General features: G+C 39.4%; 1 protein-coding gene across 1 annotated transcript in view; it reads left to right on the top strand.

Annotated features, from left to right (window-relative positions):
* Window positions 1-25,165, top strand: part of mta1 (metastasis associated 1) — a 43,005-nt gene that overhangs the window by 10,311 nt on the left and 7,529 nt on the right. The window contains exons 2-9 of the mRNA XM_017042667.2: window positions 6,149-6,216; window positions 9,181-9,274; window positions 21,516-21,642; window positions 22,373-22,436; window positions 22,854-22,971; window positions 24,276-24,378; window positions 24,460-24,559; window positions 25,040-25,162. Coding sequence (XP_016898156.1) covers window positions 6,149-6,216; window positions 9,181-9,274; window positions 21,516-21,642; window positions 22,373-22,436; window positions 22,854-22,971; window positions 24,276-24,378; window positions 24,460-24,559; window positions 25,040-25,162 — 797 coding nt within the window. The remainder of the gene's footprint in view (window positions 1-6,148; window positions 6,217-9,180; window positions 9,275-21,515; window positions 21,643-22,372; window positions 22,437-22,853; window positions 22,972-24,275; window positions 24,379-24,459; window positions 24,560-25,039; window positions 25,163-25,165) is intronic.

Below are 25,165 nucleotides of genomic sequence, written 5' to 3'. Positions count from 1 at the left end.
TATGTCAAAAAGTTGGATACCAAGGAACCTATTTAGGACATGTCCAAACCATCCCAACTTCTTGTAACTCTATTACCAAACAGCTGGACCTTAGCTGTTCTTCTTAACTTGGTCCATACTGGTCACTGCCAAAGAAAATGTTAGCATCTTCAACTCTCCCTCTTCCAGCTTAGCCCTCCCCCACTCTCTCTGTTGATCTTTCTTTCTCTCGCTCTCCCTCTCTCTCTCTCTTGCTCTTTGCTGTATCTGCTATCTTCTAAACCTTTCCTTTTTCTGCAGTACATCCTGCTATGAACCCATTTAATTTATCTTAATTAATTTGACTATCCTTGTATTTTATAAGCCTGTTATTTTCCAGTCATTTATTGGCCCTGCTGGAACGAATCACATCTTATTATCTTTTAAAGTAATAGTAATTAGTAGTAGAACAAATGATTTTACCCTAGCCTGTTGTGTTGATTTTTTTTTTTTTTTATAATTCCATCTTTAGTAGTCACATCTTTATAATCGCAGGATTTATAACCACTGTACTATCTGTAGACATTATATTATAAATGAAATAAATTGGTTCCTAAGAATTAGACAAATGAGACTCCAGTATTTCATAAAATGTTGAGCCTTTCATTGAGCTCATAATGTTTTGTTTGTTACTATTTCAGTGAGTCATGAGATTCATATTATCCTTTTTATTTTTTGTTAAAAACATAGTTGACATATTTGTGCAGCTATTTGGTAAGAAAAATGGCATACAATTCAAATATAGATGGAATGTATCACATAACATGAAAAAAATGTCGCCAATATATTGTTTGCAGCAGAATATTAATTTAAGATTGTTAAACAGCTGTTTGACTCCTTTATTCCAAACTGCTGTTTTCTTAAATTCATCTAAAATACTAAAGTACTATTCATTTTTATGGCCACTGTACTTCTTCCGACCTCTGTTGGAAAACCTGGGATTGGAATACCTTAATTTTCTGACCTGGCGCCTCTGGACTTCAGCTCAACCTATTTGAAATTCACCAGTGGGTTTAGGATGTCACTGTAGCAGTGGAGTCTAGTAACAAGCTGATACAAACAGATAGGTGTGATGTGACAATCTCTTCCTGGTCTTGTCACAATGTTGAATAGTCGAGTGGTTTGGGGAGGTGTCAGAAAGAAGCCATCATTCAAATTAGAGTCTACAAGAATTTGCAACTCCTGTCAATGCTGCTCCTTGGAAAAGGTCTCAAGAGCAATAGCTTACTTTTCATTACTTAGTAAAACTTCAGGACTGTAACTTTAAAATATTGAAATGTTATTTGTACAAAGAATTGGTTATTAGTTTCACTAGCAGTGCCCATTGTTCCAGTGGGATATTTAAGTACAACTTCAGTCGACATATGCTGCAATATGTTTGAGATTTTCTTAATGGCAAAGGTTTTTATTAGAACACAATTCTCCAAGAGTCTGATGGTTAATTTTAGATATTTTTTTAACTGTTAAATTGGGCCATATTATGGAGAATATTGATTAGTGGCACAGGTTGTGAATACTTTGAAGTAGTTGCTAAATGCAACTAAGTGGTTTGTCTCTTGATCCTTGAGGTATTGAATAGTTTAAAAGGCTTAAAGTTGGAATAAGTTGCTTTAAAAGGACATCCAAATGAATTAAAAGTCTTGAATGTCATTTATAAAGAACTTTTCTTAAACCTCTGCTGTGAACAGTTGCTGGAGGCGCACGATCACGGTTTAGAATACTGGCTGATATACTTAGTATTAGAATTGGATAAAAAAAAACTAATCAGGTCTTGACATGAAACAGTTTTTGCTGAAAGAATTGAATACCATTAGAAAAGAAAGTAAATGAATCTGTCCATCACAGTCTGTGCTATTTTCCAAGATAAACATTTTTTTTTTTTTACAATTTTTACCACAAATATAACTTAAAACCTAAATGTTTAACTAAATTGAAAAAATATTTTAGAACACCATTGTGACTCATTTTTTACATTTCTACCTCGATGTTTAAATTTTTGTACAGGAAACTTCTATCTTCTGTATCTTAGGGTAATATACTATGTACTAACTACACCTATTCTACATACTTTTTCAAAGGCAGTTTTATTCTCTCAAAACCCTCAAACTTTAGATATTGCATTGCTGCCGTACTGACTTGGGGTGCACAAAAATTGCTATTCTATTCTATTCTCTTCCTTGGTGTGCATGGAAATACTGCAGCAGTGACAACAGTGCATCAAAACCATTGGGACTGCACGTTGGCAATCTATGGCAGTTGGAAGCCATTCACAGAAAAATGATACCAATACTGTCCACTCTGAATAATGCTTAAATTTAACATGTGCCACAACAATCAGCTAAGTGTCAGTGATTATTGATTGTTTATCTCAGCCTGGTCTTTGGGAGTGACTGGATTAAGTTCAGTGTTTTATCCCATTCATTCCCAAATTCACTAAATAAAGACTCTAATGTCAGTAAATCCATGATCCGAATTAATAACTTTTGTCCCTACCAACGTTAAACTGCTCTTATTATGGGTGTAGTTGGATTATCATGGCTGTTATTCACTCACTCACTGCAGATGTCTGCTGACACATGATGCTCACTGCAGCAGTGGAGCCAAAGAACCACTGCAGGCTTCAGTTTACATTATTGACAAGCTTTTACAAAGTTGGACTTGTCTCGTTACTCATCGCCAGACGATGTGGCTGTTTTGCATCATAAATGGTTACAAAGAATGGGAAACAAAGTTTTTTTTTTTTTCAAAATCTCAACTGTTAGCAGAGCTGCATGTTATTATTATTATTATTGCTATTTTACTACTGCAGTACTTTATACCCTTACCCTTTGTGAATAATTGATCATTCTGCAATATCCAGTAGTGAGACCTGCTATGGTGTATGGTTTAGTGGTGTGGCACTGTCTGAGGTAAAGGTGGCTGAAGTTAAGATGCAGGGATTTTCTTTTGTTCAGATCAGAGGAACTGTTGAGGCTAAATAACTATTAGCCAGTAATTCTGCAGTTGAAAGTGGTCCAAATCAGATTTTTCCCAATGTGTGACCCGTGTCAGTTTTATTTATAACAGTCATTATAACAAATTACTGATGACGAGGATCCTTTTGATATGTGGTCCTAAATCAGATTAAAACAACATCTTTTTGGAAGGGTCCTCAGTGAATGTCACATTTCATCTGACAGACGTCACAATTGTTCACCATATAAGGCAGAATGGGACACGATCAAATGGAAACAATGGACAGAAACACAACACACACTGTTAATGGAGGTAGTCAGTGAAAAGTGTTGCTCATTCCCTGGACTTTTGCACCTGGAAATCTAAGCTAAGGGCGATGGACACTCCAGTGCAGCTCCAGTCGTGTGCTAGGTATAGAGTCTCTCTGATTGATCGCCAAGTGTAATTGTTTAACAAAGATTTCAAATCAATTGGTTGTGACGTCCGTTCATCCTTTGCAAATGCAGGTCACTTCAGTCTCATAGACTTTTAACACTGCAGTCGGACAATGATCACAAAGCGATAATGTAAACAGGTATAATGTTGAAGGTGTTAACCCTAAATTGAGTCTGGAAATTACTATGATGTAACAAAAAAAGTTAAAAATCACCCCAATAAGATCCTGGAAAATGTTGAATATTGGGAAAGAAAACAGGAAAAAAATCTTCTAAAAAAAAAAAAAAAGCTATAATCTAAATTTGGACATGCCTGGACTAAACCCCAGTGTTTACACAACATCAGTGATCACTGTTACTAATGAGACGTCAAATCAACTCAATCAAAATACAGTTGTGTCAATGTTTGTAATATTAGTCCCAGTTGTATTAACTGATCGGTTGGAAATCAAAGCTTCACGACAGATAGATGTTTAACAAAGTGCTTGTAGTTGGATTACTCCATCAACTCTGCCAGGAATCGTGATTCAGGATAGATTTGGATGTCACTGTATGTCCTGGGTGTTCTGACAGGATGGATGGATGGATGGATGGATGCCTCGGTTTATTAGTGTTGGACACACAGGAAGGAGGAAATCAAAGCAGTAGTCGGCGTGGATCATGGTTTGGTTGGTGGAATGTTTTTGGAGGATTTCTTTTTTCTTTTTTTTGGTTTAGTTGGTCACAGAGATGGAGAAGACTTGGCTTCAGCCCGGAGCAGAGTCGGAGTTTTAGTGCTGGGAAGTTCAGGGTGAAAGGAGAAGAGCTCCAGCTCCAGCTCCAGGCAGCCGACCAAGTGTGGGTTATAATCTCAGCCAAGACACATGCAGGGCTAAGACCAGGCACCCTACCAAGTCCAGGGCCTGTGGGGATATCCTGGTGTGAGCTAATCCTCCAATGTGCCTGGAGCATGGCCAGGAAACACACACTCACACACACACACACAGGTTTGCACAGCTAGTCTTGTTAGGACACTTCACTGATGTATCACGATCCCACACCACGTTACCTAGAAAATCTGGTTCCCTTTCAAAAACAGCAACAAAAACTACACTCTCTTCTGATGATTGACTTGAACCTTTATAAACGTATAAGGAGAAAAACATTTTTTTTAAAGAAGTTGTACTTGTTAAATTAATTAAGACATGTCTCCAGAAGTGGAGACCAATAAGTGGAGACAAGTACAGTGACTGACTGAAAGTGTCATACCAGTCTCTGGCTTGTACTGTATCCAAGGCATATGGGATCTTAATATATGTGATGGCATTGTTGATGCTGAGGCTCATTTTGGAATTTCAGAGAGTTGTTCTCATGTGAAGATAGCATCTGTTCCAGGAGTTTTGTGTTTTTTTTTTTTTTTTCTGCAGCAAAAACCACAAAAGCATGTGTAGAACAGAACGGTTCCCAAAGTGTTTTGGCCCAGTACCCCCCTTCTACACCCCAACCAATGTCCAGAATACACATATATAACACACGCATGCATACACATAAGATATATATGTATATATATTCATGTTCTTGCATCCCCCAGAGAGGCAGCTCGTGCAGGGGTACCCGCACCACGATTTGGAAATCCCTGATGTAGAGGATTTCAACCAATTATTTCCTCGTACCTGAGAGAAGTTTTGGCCCATTTCCAAACAATAGCTTTCAAAAGCATTCACATTTTGCAGGAACAAGGTTATTCACAGCATAAACTACATCCACTTATTTCCTAACCCTAATGTGGCCTACACATATTTCACATCCTGGTTCTGAATGTGAGCAGAAGCCTCAAGAATGAGGCTCTATCTCCAGAGGACCGGGCTTTGTTTCCCACGAGGACCACTGTTTTATACCAGTAGAGATGCACACATACACACATAAAATACACATGCTTGGTAAAGCCTGTGCAGTCCCTAAAACCCACCCACACAGACACACAAATACGTGCACACTCGCACACACACACAAAGGGTTGGATGAAGAAAAAAAAAAACCAAAGAAAAAAATGAAGGCTAAGGAAGTAGAGCCTGCAGTCTGGAGGGACAGGTTGTGTGTGTTTGTGTTGGTGTGTGTGTGTGTGTATACATAAAAAGCTATTATTTTTATTTTCTTTGCATAAAATGTTCTCGTCCATTTAATGTATTTTCTTGGGATTGCTTTGTTCCTCCTCTGTGCTTAATAATTGGTGTTAATATGTAAAACAATGTCAAAATTCACCACATCACCAGAAACATTGACAATTGTGACGATAAATGAAATCCCGTTCATCACCACTACTATGCAAATATCAGGTTTTGGATGTAAGCAGCGGTAGGTGGCAGGAGCTGAGGAGAGCGCAGCAACATGATGTAATTAAAGAAGCCCCAATCAAGCCTTAAGCAAATTAAAATCATGGATGTAATGGAAGACCCAGTGATTAATTTCAGAGACTCTGCAGCCTGGCACTCTACACACACACACACACACACACAAAATAATGAAATCTTTTGTTTTGAGTTAAATCTTATTGATGTCATGTGATTTCTATATGACATGATGTATTCGCTTTACTCTCTTCCGTTCCACCCAATTACATCAAACGTTCATGGCTTTACAAAACATCTAAATTAATGCCTGTATTAAAATGAAAGAAAGAAAAACAGATAAAAAAAACACCTCACAACTATTTGTCAAAGCTTAAAACTGACATTTTCTCTCTCTTTCTGTTTTCTCTACAGATTATGTTTATTTTGAGAACTCCTCCAGTAACCCACTGCTCATCAGGAGGATAGAGGAGTTAAATAAGGTGAGTGTTTGTCTGAGGCTGAAGGTTTACCCTTGAACGCACCATTGTTCTGGCCCAGAACCCAGCCTGATTGGTTTTGATTTATCTGAGATGGAACAGAAGAGAGATGTTTCGCTGTTTCTTGTGACCTGAATGATTTCATTATAGTCAGACTACATAAAACTGCTGCACATACGATGAGAATTATCATAGTCACAATTGTGGAAATTGAAATGACATTTTATTGATTACATAATCAGTGTAATTAATATTTTCTGGCCCCTCCAATGTTTTAGGAGATTGCAAGTGAAAAGAAATGTGTACGTTTTATTCCTCGATTTATGTTAATTTAGTTAATGTTGAAATATGAGCTATGTACTTGTGAAATGTTTTTCTGTGTTGCTGTCATGCGCTTGTGGACATTTTTAGTAATCTGATTGGTCTGATTATTTGTCAAATTGGGTTGCAGACTGGAGCGCTGGGGTAACAACGTGACCAAGAACCTTTGGTCCTCAGCCGTCCAAAATGATCAATTCTGTGTCTATCTTTAGTCCAAACCCTTTAACACAAAATGTGTTTTTGTAATTAACCGCCAGTAGACCTTGTTTACATAAAATAAAAAATAGTCTAATTAAACTGGGGATAGTCACTACGTCTAGTTGTCAGAAACACCTGCGAGTGTGTGACGGTTTAGGACTCAAACCCAAGCTCAGTTGAAGTTTGGTTCCAGAGGAGTTTGAACCGGTTGTTCTCTGTGGTTCGACCAATTTTATTTGTGATGCCTCATCAGAGTTGTTTAGTGTGTTATTGCTAGTTTTCAGTGGTCATACAATACTCTGAGTAAGCTGTGCTGTGTGCCCAGTATTTTTCAGTCTCGGAGTCCCAGGTCAGGTGTGTGTTTCCACTGTGTGCTGGTCAATGTAAAGCCTGTGTAATGTGATTGACAGAACGCTGAGAAGTGAGGTCAGTACTCTGCTCCTCAGGGATTCTTAGGTTTACTTTACATAGGGTTACATTGTTAAAGGAAACATCTTGATAATTCCCTCTAAAACCTACTAATGACCTACTTTGTAGACTACCTGGAGTTTTTATGGGTCATCAGAGTGGACAATTCTTTTTTTTGCTACCTAGAAAACAACAGTGTCGTTGTTAACTGATAGGCCAGTAGGGATGGATCCTGTTATCACTGCTCACCTCTGTGTTTGGTATGATTTGGAGAATGTTGTTTATAAAAAACATGTTTTTCAAATATTTGTATAGTGGTTTACTTGAGAGTGAGAGTAGCTCTACGCTTAGAGTCAGGTGTCAGATCGATGTGGAATTGTTGGACACACAGTACATGTTGTTCTGCGTGTAAAAATACTAATCAGATTAATTTTGTGGTAAAAAGTAAAACTCCTTATAATGTTGCTTGCTGTTGTGCGTCCTGGTACTGTTTTCTTTGGGTCTTCCTTTTTTCCACATCTTTCTTTTTGTTAATTTGTGTCTAACAGCAAAAAAGAAAAAAATGAAACAAAACACTGTAACCACCTCCAAGTATAATTAATGTCATGCTTGATTTACAGGTGTTAGTTTTCTCTCTGGAATGAAAATGAATGAGAAATAATTAATTTCTTTTACAATTATCATGCTGGAAAATGGATTGCAACTGATTTGATAATTGTTCACCTAGATCACCTAAAACTAAGGTCTGCAGTGATGATCATTTCTCTCTTCATCCTACAGTACTGTTACTGTACTGGATTTATGAGAAGTTTCCTAATTAATATACTACAAGTCCATAAGGGAGAACAAATATAATTGCCAATAAAATATCACAACTATATCAATGGTGAATTTTCTATTCACTATAGATTCAAACCAGATGGCCAAATATGAAGATTGTGTTCCCCAACATGTTTTAAATTACTTAAATACTTTAGGTGGCAAGAAAATACTTTCTTCAGAATAAATTACAAAAAAAACATGGTTTCCATGAAATTCAGTTGGAACCTCAGGGTCCTGGTAATAGGTTGCTAGTCCTCTTTGTGCTCTTCTCTTCTTCATCTTCAACATTCATCGTCTTCTTTATCATTGTAAGCTGTTTAGTTTCGTCAAAGATCTCTTGTCTTTTAGTATGTTTTTTTTTTGTTTTCTTTTAAATTTGAAAAAATGTTCACAGACTTATTGTAATGTTGCAAAGAGAAGAGAGTATTTGATTTTCTGAATTTTGTCCAAAACCATTAATAATGTTACAAATATTCCATATGTGGTTATGTTTTCCAAAAAATAAAGAAAAATGCAAATTATTAAAATATAAGTAACATTATTTTTGCACCATGTCATTTAAATAAGCTAATTTTGTTATATTAAAATATAAATATTCTTATGTTGACAAAAAATAAAAAATAAAGCCTTTTGCAGAGTCACATGTTTTTTTTCTTTATTTAAAAAATAATAGATAAAGCCTCAGAGTCACATGTTTTTTTTTCTTTATTTAAAAAATAATAGTTTGACTATCTTTTCAGAAGTGGCTAGTTTTGCATATGCAAGTTGCAATATTTTAATATTTATTGAAAAGAAAATGTGTTGCCCTTAAAATCTCTTTAAGAAAGCAGCAGGATCAGCAGTAGAATTCTTTTTAAAAATGAATTTGAGATGAGGTCATTAAAAATTGACCTTGATTGAGATTTCCAGTTGCTTGAGCCTAACTTGTGAACCCTGAATTATTCATTGTCATACAGCAGCTACTTTAGAAACAGTGTTGGATCCCATTTGCAGTGAAGCACAAGTGGGAAATAATCTTGGAAGTCACAGACATTCCCAGCCACACCTTCCCTGTCCTGGTAACTGCAACACTGGTGTTCGTATTTGGAGACCACTGCAGTTGCAAGCTCACTTTAAAAAAAAAAAAAAAAAAAAGTCTCGTTATTAGGTGTGTGTGTGTCTGCATCTGTTGGTGCACCACTTGTTGCCGTGGTAACGCCGATTGTCTCTGCTTTTCAGACAGCCAATGGGAACGTGGAGGCCAAAGTGGTGTGTTTTTACCGACGCAGGGACATCTCCAGCACACTCATCGCACTGGCAGACAAACACGCGAGTGAGTGACTGACCAAAACTCCTTCACCAAAAATCACAGACACAAACCTGGTCCTGTAACACCTTTCAGTTATTCGTCCGCTGCAAAGTTGTACAGCCTTATGGAGGGAGCGTCCCCGTAATGTGGAAATGTGACTCTGTTCGTGATGTGGCTTCATCATGAAACTCAGCAGGTGTTTTTCAGGGGATGGTTGTGAATTTAAAGAAAGTTCCTCTGCTGTTGCTGAGCTGAGAGAATCATTTCAGACAGCACTGGCTTTCCTGATGGATTTCATCCTTTGATGGTTTGTAAGAAACGTCGGCTTACGGACACGAAGGTTAATTAGAGTCTTCTCCAATAGAACAAACATTTAAATGTTATTTCCAAGGAAGAGCCCAGCAACTGATCAAAAAATGTATCAAATTTAAACCGTGGATTCTTAAATTAACAGTACACAAAATGATTCATATAAAAGGTTACTCATGTTATGAAGTCGGACAATATGTCAAAATCAACAAGTTATTCCTAGTAATTCAACTGTTGATGAAGCCAAGCCTCCTCACAGACAGTGAGGAGTGCAGTACCATGTTTTCAACCTCAGTCATGTGATTTTTGAGAATTGTATTTGTTGACAGCTCAAAAGATTATTCTGATTTAATTGCAATTTGCAACTAAGAAAAGAAGTGTGCAAACTTCAGTGATGTAATTAGAAGGAAGGGTCGGGATATTTTCAGTTGTTACGTTTATTTTCACAATTTCATGATCAGTCATTTTCAGTGTTGGTACCTTTAAAAAAATTCCAAAATATTAAACAAAGTGCTTTTTCTTACTGAGAATCGTTTTTTTTAGCTCCAATGAATCTAAACTGCAGATTCTGAACTAAAGCAGTGCTGAAGATAAGGTGACTTTATGGAGTCTGCGTAAATGTACAGCAGACAATGAAGGAGGCGATGACGACACGTGACAGGAAAAACTCATTTTCTGTAACTGATCCACAAACACAACCTAATGCGACTGCAGAACTTATCAGAGACATTTTGAATGCGCTTCACAGCCACAGTCTGCAACCAAACAGCTTTGTCCATTTCTCACGTGCAGTTTATGGTTGATGGTTGATGAGTGGGTGTGTTAGCGAGCTGTGCACACAAATGTGTTGCTGTTTTTAAGAGCTTAGAGGAAGCCCTGCAGGATCTGGAGACACCAGCAGACTTTGAATGGAATCAAGCGGCGGCTGTTGCCTATTTTTTATTTTTTATTTTTTCCTTTTAATGTTCCAGGTACCAGAATGTTTTTGCAGGGATTTAGAAGCTGAAACAATAGAAAGTAGAAAATATAGAGATAGAAAAGAGAAGACACAGAAGAGCTGAGGCCAAGAGGAACAAAGAGGGTCAGTTTAAAAATATCAGAATTAAAAAAAAAAAGGGAAGAAGGTGGACGGAAGACTTCTCTGTCCCCAGAGTGCATTGCTTGAAGGCCACAGTCGTTCTTGAATGTCTCCCCAGTGGTCATTTGCAAATGATGCCTTCAGGCTCTGCCCCACAGTGTTTGCATTAATAGGATGGAGATGCAGTGAGACAGGGTTGAGAGTTAGTCTTACTCTAGGAGTAAGGATGGAAATCCATAAGAATTTACTCCTTTTCTATTATAGACATCACTTATCCATTCGATTCCTTATCGATTTTCTTATCGACTCTGTAGGAGTTAAAACAATAGATTAGTTGGCATTAACAGCAGGTGTGTAGAGCAACATCAGTGATACGGTTCCCTTTGAAGGACTGGTTGTAAATGGAAGAGTGTCTAGATGTTAATACTTTAACGTATTATTATTATTAAATGTTAAAGTTACTAATATTGTACATTGCTCTGTGTAATAAAAAAACAAACAAATTTATCAGGTTAAAAAAACTCAGTGGGCAACACGAAATGGCTTGGCTGGCTGCATTTGGCCTGCAGGCCTTGAGTTTGACACAGGACTAGTATCCATACAATTCTCTAAGATGTCTACATGTTATTCTGTCGGCTCAAATCGTGTTGCTTAGCATTGAGAAATTGTGTTCACATGGCAAAACAACTTGAAACATCAGGAAAAGAGTCTAAAATTACATTCTGGAGAAAAACGCTCTCAAACATCTGTGGTAAAGGTCAGTATGTCCTTGTGAGCGCTGCGTAGATGGAGTGTGATCTGCATCGTGGCACAGGCTTCATTTAAATCATACTGAGGCCGATACTGAACAACATGTAATCCACTTGTGTGGTTTTCTGTGGTTATAGGTGAAACAGATTAGGAGGCGAAAATTGTTAGGTGAAAACTGCATTTTTGTGAGACCGCAGCGACGCGACCCAGTCGACTGTGTCTGGTTCACATCTGGTCGGAGCTGATGACCTGTGTGTGTGTGTGTGTGTGTGTCTCCGTCTCTCTGTGTGGTGTGGCGCAGCCTGAGTAATGTCAACGGCGCACACACACGGTTTATGGTAGTGCAGCCACGAGGTACATGTTTGAACCATAGTCCAGTTGTCTTACACTCAGGGCCAGGGTTAGACTCCCTTATTAATCTACTGTGTTTGTTTGTCTATTATTATAAGTGTAAAAGCCTGAAAATGTAGCTGTGTAAATATATCCCAGACTTTACTTGGACTCTTCTGTTCATGTCAGTGTGACTGATGTGACTAATAAGATCTATCTAACTAGCAGTCAGTTCGTAGAGAAAACTGTCAAAACCTCCAGCAAAATATCCTTAAAGATTACTAAGACTGATCCCCCAAAAAACTCAAAAGAGAAAATATTTAGCAAAGAAAAACTGCAGCTAAAACGTATTTTTCCAAAAAAGTAGGTAAACTAAAAAAAAAAAATTTGATTGCATTGCTAAAAATTAGTCTGTTTGGTCCAGTGGGTGTTGAAGTGTTGAAGTCTGGTGGTTTAATAAACAGACAAAAATGAGTCTGTTTGGTTGAAGCGTTGAAGTCTGGTGGTTTAATAAACAGATTTATTCTGGTAATGTCCAATCATAAAGTGCTTGATTTAAATGTTCAAATGCAGGAACGCTGCCATGGTATCATCCAGGCCAAACCACTAACTAGACTTTGACTGGGTGTGTCCAGCTTCATGATGTCTCTTTGGGTGTGTGTACGTGTGTGTGTGTACGTGTGTGTTACTCCTGACTGCAGAGTAAACAGCGTTAACGTTAGCCTGGTTCTGTACATGAGTCTGTAACACAGCGCTGGTGTCTCAGTGTTTGACTCTGTTGTTGACTGTCAAGTGCTTTGAAGAAGGAGCTCGAATGTGTTTTATCAAAGTTTCAAAAATACTTGAAGTTAAAAAAAAAAAAAAGAAGAAAGAAAAATTACTTTTTAATTTTTACCAGACTGAAGTCTGATTCACTACTTTGCAAATTAGATGGCCATCTGGGAAAAACAAAATGAATATCATTTCCTATCTCTAGGTTGTAATTGTAAAAATGAAAGTAATTTCTATTTATTAAATGTAACTTCTTGTGACTTTCTTTTTAATTGTGACTGTAGTTGTGTAGTCAATGGATTGCAGATGCGTTATAGCCTACAGTCTTGTGTTTTTGAGGTTCTTGGCCTGGTCACTGCTGAAGTCCTGGAATCGTGCTCTTGTGATTTTCGTTCTCGTCCCTGTTCACTTTTGCCGTTGCTTTGCCAGCTGCAGTTTGGTGAGGGGCTTCCAGACATTTGCAATATGTAAAAAATGCACGGCAGGAATGGCTGTGCACCGCATGGGTGTGGGCTGTATCCTGTCTGCTCTGCGGCCTCACTGCATGTGCCTTTCTGTGTGTTTGTTCCTGTCACAGTTGGTGCAGGTCTGAGACTTTCTACACATGATTAAGGTGAGTTCTGAGCACTCTGGTTCCTGCTGCAGGAATACCTGGAGGGGTTCCTTTATTCAGTTCACAGACCATTGGAGAGTAGAGCTCGTGTGTATTTTTCATGTGTGTCTCCGTGTGTCTGCTGTGACTCATTGATAAAATATTTTGGATACTACCCTAAACAGGGCCTCAGACTTCACCGTTGGCCCCTCCCCCGTGAGCGAAGCAGCCTCCAGAGTGGTCGGCATCTGTGGTGCACTTGGCATCCCCACCTCCCTGGCTCCTCCCTCTTTTTTTAGACATTTGAATTTGCCATGACTCAAACCTTTGACTATTTCTGAGACGCTGCTCCCTCTTTAAATACGCCTTCATCAACTAAAGACAACGTGACATGTCGTAGGTGAGGTGATGCACACTGGTAGAGCCAGTTTACCATAACATTACCTGGTCCTCAGCTGTGTTCCAGTTACAGCCAGTCGGTCTCCTGAGTGGATCCGATGTCCACTCAGCCACATTTCTTTCTTTCAGATTTTTGTTTTCCCATGTGGAACATAAACCTGAACCTGCATTGGTGATATCTATACCACTTGATATGTGCAATTTCAATAAATTATACTTATAGCCTCATCTCATGTTCAACAGATGCTGAGGTGAAGCATGACGTCACATATCAGGCTGGAACCTGGATGCATTGGTTTTAAATATATTTATTTAAAATCAACTGCCATCCCTGTAGGTGGCAGTAATGTACCAAAAGAATGAGTTTCCACACAAATTTCTATGAATGTATGTACTCGTAGACCAAATTATTTTAAATTAAAAATTACAAAGCCTCTAATTAAATTTTTTTAACTGCATTCCACCACTAGTCACAAGTTTACATTCAGCTAATGCTTTAAGGAAATTAGTAATATATTATCAGTGGAAATTACATTTTTTCTAGCTAAAAGTTCAATTCTCTTAATATGTAGGATTTAAATATGGAAATATATTTGTGTTAACTTATGCATTTTCACTTTTGGTTCATCTAAATATAAAGCTTAATGGTAATTGGATCTGCACTTGGTTCTAATGCAGTAATGGCCGACTTGGTGGATAAAAGTTTGGTGTGAGGTTCCTCAAAAACATACTTTTTGAATTGACACCAATGTCATTTTCAGTGGGCCTCCGACAATATTTCCCCCTTTTCCTGTTTTTCTAGCCTGTAGTGTTGATGATCATCTACAGGGATTGGCCTCTGGCAATATTTCCCCCTTTTCCTGTTTTTCTGCAGGTGAAGGTGGTACAGTATTTGGGTAGAAATGTTTGCTAGTCTCAAATAAGAAAAAAACTTGTCAGTATTGCAACTCCAACCACAAAACTCTGCTGTGGTAAAACAGAAAAGAATAGATCATTTGTTGAGGACAAGGTTCAGCTCAGATCGTTTGGAAAAGACTCACTATTTGTGTTTTTAGCCACAATTTTAGGATTTAATCTGAGCCATAATTATGTTGTCTTTATGGAAACAAAGATCAGTGCTCAACACTTGATTAGCCAGGAAGTTAGCATCACCTGAGCCTGTCCTGCTGTGACTCAGCTCTCCAGATGTGTCTTTTTAAAATACAATGAATACAACTCTACTAATACATTTCCTACTGTATTGTAAGTCCATGTTTTGGCTTTTACACCAAGGTAACATTTCATATAGTTGTGATGTTCTAGTCTTATTGATAAGAATCTAAAACAGCTAGAGTCTTTTAAATAATACATTCCACTCTGTTATTGTAGTATTACGCAGCAGTGTTCTTCCCACAGAAACGCTATGAAGCAGGTGCAGCTCGTTCATGAACTCCATATCTGTTGTATCTTTTATCTGGAGAAATGGAATGCCTAATTAGGCACAGCTTCACTTTACATCTCTTATTAAGATGATTTATTATTACATGTGTGGGCAGGCCTTTTTTCTGCTCATTTATATTAACTTAAAGAGCCAAATATGATCAATCAAACAAACCACATTATCCCAAACAGCTTATTACGCCTGTTGTGGTGATTATACGACATAAATGTGTTAAAATGTATCTGCTTTTCCCTCCGTACAAACTACTCCGCCTACCATTGAACTTGTACCACCACACTAAGGAGGTTTTCCCTCTAGGTACTCCAAGTTATATGAGTACTCTGAGGACCCAACGAGCTGCTGTGCAGCTCTGCAGTAATAACTGCAGGATAACACAACTCAGTCAGACCAGCTATTGGAAGTCCCTCTGGAACCATATACTGGAAAAATGATCGGGTCCACAGGGCCGCATTGTCTTGGAGCGCTGTTATTGTTTTTCCCTGACTGAGCTGCACTTGTTCTTAGGACTGGGTTGAAATGTGATGAGAATCGAGAAGAAAGTTGATTCTCCTCTGTTGATACATACTCAAAATCATAATTTATACCTAGTTCATCCTACATCGGCTTATCACTCCTGTTCTATCAGCTGCTCCCGTGGGGAGGGGTCGCCACAGCAACCTGCCTTCAACTCATCCTATTTGTTGCCTCCTTCACTGATACACCAACCATCTCAGTGTCCTCTTTCACAACATCCATAACTTCCTATTTTCTGACAGCACCATCCCCAGCAGGGTTGGTCCACTGTCTTTCCTCAGCACATGTCCAAACCTCAACCTGTCCTTTCTGGCCACTCCCAGTTAAAAAAAAAATCTGAATCTTTCCTTCTGACACCTACACTGTGGTACTACTTCCAAACCAGGGGTTCTTAACCTTGTTGGAGGTGCTGAACCCCACCAGTTTCATATGTGAATTCATCAAACCCTTCAGTGATGGCCAAGCTGGGGGGCGTGTCATCATGAATCAAATGAGTCATGTGTGTGTCTGGTCCTCCACCGAACCTCTGAGACTGATTCACCGAACGCCTGGGGTTCGATCGCACCCAGGTTAAGAACCACTGTTCTAAACCATACGTCATAGCAGATCTCACTACTGTCTTTTAAAGCTTGGCTTTCAGTTTTGGTGCTGTTTGAAAGCACTTGTTACTCTGTGCTCCACCCATTCCACTCTGAACCCTTGTCTTCACCCGTTTTATGTGTAATGATGGTTTGTTGACCATAGGAACATCTAACGCTAAATGCAGAACACTTCAAAGTTCCCCAAAAGACGAAAGTGGCCCTAAGTATCTTAATAATATTCTAACTTTGTCTACATCTTTGTCCAAGATGGGCACAGTCAAAAGAGAACAAAGACTTTGTAATTCTTAATAAACCATCTCAAATGAATTAATGAATCGTTAGCATAGTCTGCATTTAATTCACTCAGAGGTTAATAACCCCTTAACCGGTGCAGCTCATTCAACTGAAAGGCTTGTTTAGCCAGTAGTAGAGAATGTGGGCCATCCAGTAATAAAACCACCACCACACTGATCACAGTATTGATCCTTTATTGGTTGATCTCCTCAGCTAGGGGTTAATTATTCCTAAAAGCTTCATTTTTAAGCAGGCAGCTCGATAGATGCAGTTGTCACCTTCTCTCTGCGTTTCCTTCAGTTCCTCCAACCGTATCGTGGAGGTGTAGTCAGTTTGTTATGGTAATAACTGCACGATCTGCTTCCTCAAGCCCTCATCTCACCCTCAGGCATGTTCTCTCCTCTGCTTCCCCCCTTGCTGCTGTCTCAGAGCCCAGTAAGGCGACCCATTCATCAATAATTGATAATTGGCCAGGACAGGTGAGATGGAGAGGCAATTTGTAGAGAGTATGGTGTGGGTGCACTGTCAGGAGATTGGCTCAGAGGTGGAAAGTAGGAGGAGGATGCGGAGGAGGACTGAGGTTTGGGAATTGACTTGCTCCTTTAGGACACACAGCCAGGAGCCTGTTAGAAGGACTGTGTAACTGATGGACCACTATTAGCCTACCCTGGGGACAGATTTGAAACCATCCATGCTGCGAAATTCTCCTGTTTGCAGGATCTAAGTTCTGTGTCGCTACCGTAGACCGTTTATAGGTAAAGGCTTTGTGGTTGCAAAATGAGCCCACAAGGTGCCATTTTGAGTTGGGATGTTCACTGTCGTTACAGAGATGTCACAGAGCCAAGGCTTGAGGCAAGAACAGGAGTAGATGTCTTTACTGAGAGGACGTATATATCATGAGTGATGTCTCAAAATAGCAAAAACTTCAAATAACAATAAACATCGTCTCAAGTCGTCATTGTTGTCCATTTTACACCCTTCTGATTATTGTCACTGTGTGTGACTGTACGCTCACGTGTTTGGGCACCATCTGTGATAGCTTTTATTTGGTGCCATATTTGTGCTCGAAACAACAATATGACATCACTGAATTCTCCTATTGAAGAGCCCAAAGGACATCGTTATAGATTGAATAATTCTCAGATGCTAAGAAGTATATACAGTATGTTTTGATGAAGTAAATGTGAGGGATGACATGGACGTTTATTTGGAGGAAAACAAAAACAACAGCAGCAATGCTGTTTTTCTACTTTCTTCATTTGACTTTTTTGACATTTACTGTAATTTATCTCATTAAGGGTTGGTTCTGCTATGGAGTGCTGAATTGTGTTTCTTTCCTTATAGGTCTTTTTTTTTTAGAGTGAGTAAAATTCCGATATCTTGTAAGACACCCTTTGAAATTCCAGCATTGATCTGACCACCGTCTACAAAAAGCTCTTGGTGTGATTGTTATTCCAAGGCTTTTCTTCCAATTCTCCTCCTGCATATATTATGTGTTGTTGTCGTTCATTTTTCATCAAGTTAATTTTCTCTTTGTTTTTTGTTGCCGTAGTTCTACTGGGATGACAGGAAACCATGCAAATGTTCTGTTTTGCACTAAAGACAGAAGCCACAAATCTTTGTTTGTTGCAATAAACTTTGTTTTGCTGTTTATTAAGACCCTTCTTATGTGGTTTAAATGAGATTCTGGTTGTTATGCTCTCTTTTCAATTGGATTTACACTAGTTACTGTCTTGAAATGCAATCACAGGAGAAGGAAGCACTCCTTTTTTTTTTCTCCCTGCGTCCTTTGCTCTTCTTCTTCAGATCTAAACTCTGGTAATAAACTGTAGTGATAATCAGTTTTGAACATTTACAGCTTTTAACTTTGCCACTTTTTTTCTAGACAGACCCCACAATAGCTTCATGCTCCCTTTGATGGGCCTGCCCTCCCTACTTTGGGAACCTATGCTCCAAATAAATACAATAAGCCAAAGCACTCGGGGGGGAGGTTTGAAACAAGGAGAATGAAAGGCGAATGTAGGATGACGTGAAAACGTGCATGGAAAGGAATGAATGGATTGGTTCCACCTACAGTGAGAAGGAGGAATGACTCCATTACTGCTAGGAAACAAAGGGAGTATGAGAGTAAATATTTAAAGAGTTGACTCATGGACTCATCACATTTGTTGTCATAGGTTTAATGAAAGAACAACTGGAATTTTTGGTTCATTTTTGCATCTTGAAAACTCAAATATTAATACATAAAATGGTAAATTTGTGTCTGTGTTATGTCTATTGTTTTTTGTAAAACAAAAAAAAAACAAAACATGCAGGTTGAGAGTGGAGGTCCGGTTAAGTTTTTTTTTTTCTCCCAATAAACTCTTTAAGGGAGGCCTGTGACTTTTCTCTAAGGCGAGTTTGAGGCTGGGGCCCGTCTTAACGCTCCCTTGACATCAAATGACCTTTCTTTACAATAAAGGTTCCAGATTTTGACTTCATCAGATTATTGTTCCTGGTAGATTCTTAGCTGGAACCATTGACGTATTTAAGCACAGGAAGTGTGTCTATGAAGTCATGGTGTCTCCAGGTCATATTTTAGTCATGATGCACATGTATTTTACATCACTTTCCTTTCTGACATCCTTTCTGTGGCTGCTGGTCTTGTTTTTGTACCTTCGTTCAACTTCCTGTTATGTTTGATATTCTATTTATATCCTCTTTCTTTTTTTAAATAATCCTACTGAATATTGAGTTCATTTTTTTAACTTTTAAAAAGTGAAGTGATTCTCATCAGTCCTGCCTTTGTGTGTGTGTCTGTGCTGGTGCTGTGCTCCTCCAGGGCACTGATAGCATGTCTGCAGGGTGCTGAGAGCCGGGCAGAGTGAGCGAATGAAGGAGCACTTATTGATTTTGGCCACACATCTCTTCTCCCTGAAAATCCCTTGATTGCTTTTGTTCTGCTCCCCGTCTCTCTCTTTCTGTCTGGCTTCCTCCTAATGAAACTCCAAATGAATTGGAGCACGTACCCACTGCTCTCTCTCTCCCTCTCTCTCTCTCTCTCTCCCTCCCCCCTCTTTCTCTCTCTCTCTCTGCTCACGTCTTTTTTCCACCGTTGGGTGCACAAATGTTCACTGTGTTTCTGATTCACCTGTGTGTGTGTGTGTGTGTGTGTGTGTGTGTGTGACATGAAGGTCAGCTGAGGTCAGACTCACTGTTAAATCCAGACCATAATACTTGTTGATGGCTGAGACAGAATACCAGTCCAGACGAACACCCTGTCTGACCATAGTCCTGAGAGGTGTTCAAATTAGTGACCACGTTAGTCCCTACGTCAGGGCTACGACACAGAACCCAGGTCAGTTACTAGTCCAGCTCAGCTACTAGTCCAGGTCAGCTACTAGTCCAGGTCAGCTACTAGTCCAGGTCAGCTACTAGTCCAGGTCAGCTACTAGTCCAGGTCAGCTACTAGTCCAGGTATTTTTTACAAACCGATACAAGTACTTGCGGATACTCAGTACTGTTACTGATACTTCTTCAGGTTAGCACGTAATACATTTGCAATAATGTGGAGAGCAGTGCTCAAAATGTTGGGATATAAGATGACAGGCGGTTTGTAAGTGTGAAACCCAAACTGCTATGCAGATTTATACTAACTTTCAGTTTTCTTCTTATTAACAAAATACTATTTTTATTCTACAAGTGAAAATATTTGTATTAAGCAGTGGTCAGCCACTCCTAAATGTCACTGTTTGTTTTTGGTTCCTGTTCCACACATTTTCAGGAGTTCTCAGAGATCTTCCTTTCCTTGAAAAACAAGGCTCCAAGAACACTCAGGTTAGACGTTTGATTCAAAGAAAATTGGTGTCACATGACTCCAGGATCTGGTGCTGATTCAGCAGATAGTGACCAGACAAATAGCAGCTCAATCAACAGCACGAGCTCAAATGGGAACTGCAGCGGTTTTTACACATATAGGTCAGTTTGCTGGTCATGTGTTGTCCGACTGGGGTTGTGAAACAATTGTGTAATGTCTGCTGTGGTTCTGGAGGCTCTTTGTCACGACTGACAACACGGTTGTTATCAGTGTGACACGAGGGCTGCAGTTCAGAAACACAGGTCAGAGCAAGAAAAAAAAATTGATGGCAAAAATTTTGGAATATTCTGAGGTTGCGATTTCAGAACTCTTTTGTTCAATTCATGTTTGCGACACTACACCATGATGGTATTTTGTCCTGCTGTGCTCTGTTGAATCAAAAAAGTGTGTATAAAAATGGAAGGAGATATCTCTTCTCCAGGACAATGTAACCTTTTGTTTTTTGTTTTTTGTTTTTTTTTTGGGGGGGGGGGGGGTGGGGGGTGTGGCTTGGAATTGTGGTCAGTGTTTAGACCACTTTAGTTGTGTATATATTTTAAAATAAGGGCAGAAATGAGCATTTAAACCTGTCTTTACCCTTCTGTAAGGACATCATGATGTAATGTTGTCCCACTGGTCTAAACCATCCTGTCAGGGAGAGGTCCTTATAATTAATAGAATATTATATATGTATATATACGTGTGTGTGTGTGTGTATATTTATATGTATGTTATTTATATACACATATGTATATATCTGCGGCTTGATTGATGTGTAGGTATGGTTACGTCCATTTCTTATATACAGTACAGTCTGTGGTTGAGCCATAAATGACATCACAGAGGATCCTGTTGAGATGTGATGTAAATTACTGATGTAGTGCCAATACTGTAAACTGTAAACACACTTTGATCCTCAGGGACTTCATTGTTCTGGTTCATCAGGGTCACATCCTTCTACCGTTTGTGCTTTAGAAGTGTGTGTGTGTGTGTGTTCCTGGTATATCTATACAGGTGGGGATAATGGTTGGAAAAATACTATTGTTGTGGGGACATTATGGAGGCTCCTGCTGAGTGAGAGGGTTTCTCCTGAGGTCAAGTTTTGGTTTAGAGTTGGTTTTAGAATTAGAGCAAGAATTAGCATTAGGGAAATATGTGTATTAGTAAAGGTGAGGAGAAAGAAATAGGGAATTAATTGTGTTAGAAGAAGTGCTGACAAAACACAAAAAACACTGTGCGTGCGTGCGTGCAGCGTCTGTTGAAAACTTTTAAATGTCTCCCTGTGGGCTCCATTGTTGCATTGTCCCTCCTCTGTTTCACTGGTGGGTGACCTCTCCCCCTCTTTCTCGCCCGTACCCTTACCCCCATCCAGGAGAGCTGGAGGAGGAGATGGAGAATCCAGAGATGGCTGAACTCCCAGAAAAACAGAAACACCAGCTCAGACACAGAGAGCTTTTCTTGTCCCGTCAGCTGGAGTCTTTACCTGCCACACACATCAGGTACAGTCAATGTTCGTCCACCTCCTGCTGTGGGAGACGGCATTATTAGCAACATCATGTGACGTAGGTATGTGATTCCACTGTACCAGGGTGAACTCAAACTAGTTGACTAAGGAGAAGCAGGGTTCTCCATGGAACCATGGCCTCTTCCTGATCTGTTATTGGACCATCTGGTCCTGCGTCTTCAACAGGAACTATTTTAGGCCCAGAAACACTCAGTCAGGATTTGTGCGGTTCCTTCACGCTGCAGTGGAAACGCACGCAACCTTAGGTTTGATCAATATCTCAACCATCTCGTGTGCAATATGTCCAATCAGATAAGGATTCTCAATATATGGTGCGTGTACTATTGGTAGTACATGGGCTCCCTGTATGCGTGGTTTCTGAATTACTTTGAGTTACTTCATTGTACATGTTGAACAGTGTGACCTTGGCTGATGTATAGGCTAATGCTCTTATTACTATTGAGCTCTACCTTAAGGAACTGGAAGGAAACGTTTACCTTATTCAGTACTCTGACATTTGTGGGGTTTTATTTCCAGCGTCCTTGTCCTTTCACATGTAATGTTTTCTGGTTCTTCCAGAAGAAACACATCTGTAACATAAAATTCTCTGTTTATAATTCAATACTCGCTCTCACCGTCACCTCTTTAAACCCAGTTCCATCTGTTTCCCTCTTGACCTGTCTTTTTGGTGACATTGACTTTTTTATATTGCTGTTGGTCTTCAGGGGGAAGTGCTGCGTGACACTGCTGAATGAGACAGAGGCCTTGAAGTCCTACCTGGACAGAGAGGTATGTGGGGTTTTATTTCACCCTAGGTGACAAATTAGTGATATAAATTAGGATTAGATTTAGACTTAAATTTATTTAAGTCTGATAGCGATGCTGCAACTTGGAGTATCTGATATTGACCCCATTTAATTCTTTTCCTACGCGAGCTTGGGTATCAGACCAGCTAAAGTTGTTTTTCTTCTTTCTTCCTAAAATTTTGACCAATAACGGACAGATATCGATCCTGAGTATCAGGTTGAACGATCCCTGTTAGGTGTCCAAACGAAATGCGAGAACCAAAGCCTTATTTTATGTTCTTCATCACGTCAACACAAGATGTTCTATTTACATGGAGTAGTTTCAGCATGAGAAAAAAAAAAAATTCCAGTCCTTTTTACATGGAATGGTCATCGTTTCCTTGTTTTGTTTATTTCTCAGGATGCCTTTTTCTACTCACTGGTATATGACCCTCAGCAGAAGACTCTGCTGGCTGATAAAGGGGAGATCAGAGTCGGGAACAAGTTCCAAGCCGACATCACCGACCTCCTTAAAGAAGGTACACAATCCTTACATGGTTGGCTCATTAACCCAGTTTCCAAAAGAGAGATTTACTGTAAAGGAGAACGTTGTAATTTTTCCCACAGGGGAATCTTCACCCTGCTGTGTACTGAGATTTGTTTTTCTTTAAAACAGTTTTTCAGCATTGCTAAAGCAGACTGAGCGCTTAGACAGATTAGTTAACTGTTAACGTTCCTGCTCAGTTTTTTAGGAAAATGAACAATCAATAATGCAGACTTTTCTGTCTGCCCCCCCCCCCCCCCCCCCCAAAAAAAAAAAAATCAGGTTTCCATGGCAATCACAGTGTGGCAGCCTGATTATACTTAATCAAAGCTTTTTAAATCACAGTCTATGGCTATGCTGTGCATAACTGATGCTCTTTTGGTCACCTAGAGAACATCGACAAGCTGAAGTTAGCAGACAGTCACTTGACCTGAAGAATATTATATGTAGTGACCTTTGACATACAAGATCAGACTTTTGACATATTTCATTCATCACAACGTCTTAGCTGCTGAGTTATAAAGCATTATATGACACAACACTGAAGAATCTTCTTCTTTTAACCTCTTTTTCTTAGACTTATATCCAGACCACTTCTGTAAAAATGTTCTTATGGTTCTTCAAATTCTTTGTCTTGGACTATTTCCTGGACTTCTTTTTTTTCTCTTTTGACCTTTACCTTTTCTTGAACCTCGTTTTCTTTTACCTTCCTTTTTTCTCTTTTGACCTTTACTTCTTGAACCTCGTTTTCTTTTACCTTCATCTTTTTCTGTTTTTTTCTTCTTTTTTTTTGTTCAGACTACTTGGATCTTCATCGTCCTATCCTTTTACTTCTTCTTTATCACCTTGGACTCCCTTTTGGACTTCCTTCACTTCTTTTTATTCTTTGGTGTCTATGACTTGGACGACTTCTTCGACACATCTACTATGTCATCTTTTTTATGTACATTTTTGACTTCAGCATTTTCTTGACCGTCATCATCGACAATTTTCTTGGACTTACTGTATGATATGATGTGCAGCAGAAGCAGAGTGTCAACCTTGGCAACAGATGTAGCTGCAGTGATTCTTACATTGCTCTAAGCTGTATTTTCAGTCTCTTTTCAGTCAGGGAAACCTCTTCATAACAACCTTTGAACATTTGTTAACATTAGGGCCTATAATTAAATCCATAATAATATATTTCATATTCTTTTCAAACAGTGGTCAGGTTGGTTGCAGGCTGGCTACACCTTTCTCATGCTGCCTTTTCACAGGGGACCAGAAATGTTAATGTGTGTTTGCTGTGTCTTCACACAGGTGAGGGTGATAACAGAGACTTGGAGAAACTGGAGGAGAAGATCTGGGACCCCAACAGCTCACTGACGGAGAAACAGATCGACCAGTTTCTTGTGGTAGCTCGGTGAGTCAACAGAGAAATAATATAATTTTCACTTCCTGTCTCTCTTTTACATGTCTGTTTGTCGTCTTTATCACCCCATAGTTCAGTAGGTACGTTCGCCAGAGCTTTGGACTGCAGTAGCTCTGTCCGGCAGCCCAGTCTCCACATGAGCGCTGCTGCAGCCTCCAGAGACATCACCTTGGTGAGTGATACACACTCACACACTCACACGCACACTCACAAACGCACACACACACTTGTTTGGTGTCTCATTGACATGATATATTTCCAAACTCAGCATTTCCCATTAATTGCCGGGCTTTAAATAAATCAGAGTCTTTATAATAAACAGTATTTCCCCATCTCTGATCTCTGTCAGTCAGCCCCTACCACAACTGTACCTGGTCTCTCTGTAGCCTGCGAGTGAGCAAACGCACACTTACACGCAAAATGTCCCTCAGGGACAAATTGTCCCCACAACAACAGGTTTGTCCCAAAAACGTTCTCATAAGTAAGTATAGATGAACCATTTACACCACACACACTAAACGGAGGCTGAAGTGTTGACATCAGGGCTGTAAAAAAGTCAGTGAACTACATTTAAAACCTTGTGTACAGCAGGTTTGGGTGATAATGATAAAGAGAAAGTGTTCAATTCATGAAGTCCTGTCTTTGTCCTCAGTTTCACGCCATGGACACACTCCACGCTACGGGCTACGACATGACCCGAGCCATCGCTGCGCTGGTTCCTCAGGGTGGACCCGTCCTCTGCAGGGACGAAATGGAGGAGTGGAGCGCCTCGGAGGCC

The sequence above is a fragment of the Cynoglossus semilaevis genome, chromosome 1, assembly GCF_000523025.1.
Source record: "Cynoglossus semilaevis isolate Cse_v1.0 chromosome 1, Cse_v1.0, whole genome shotgun sequence".
Taxonomy (NCBI): domain Eukaryota; kingdom Metazoa; phylum Chordata; class Actinopteri; order Pleuronectiformes; family Cynoglossidae; genus Cynoglossus; species Cynoglossus semilaevis.
The sequence above is the reverse complement of the archived record's forward strand: the minus strand, read 5'-3'. Positions and strand labels throughout refer to the sequence as shown.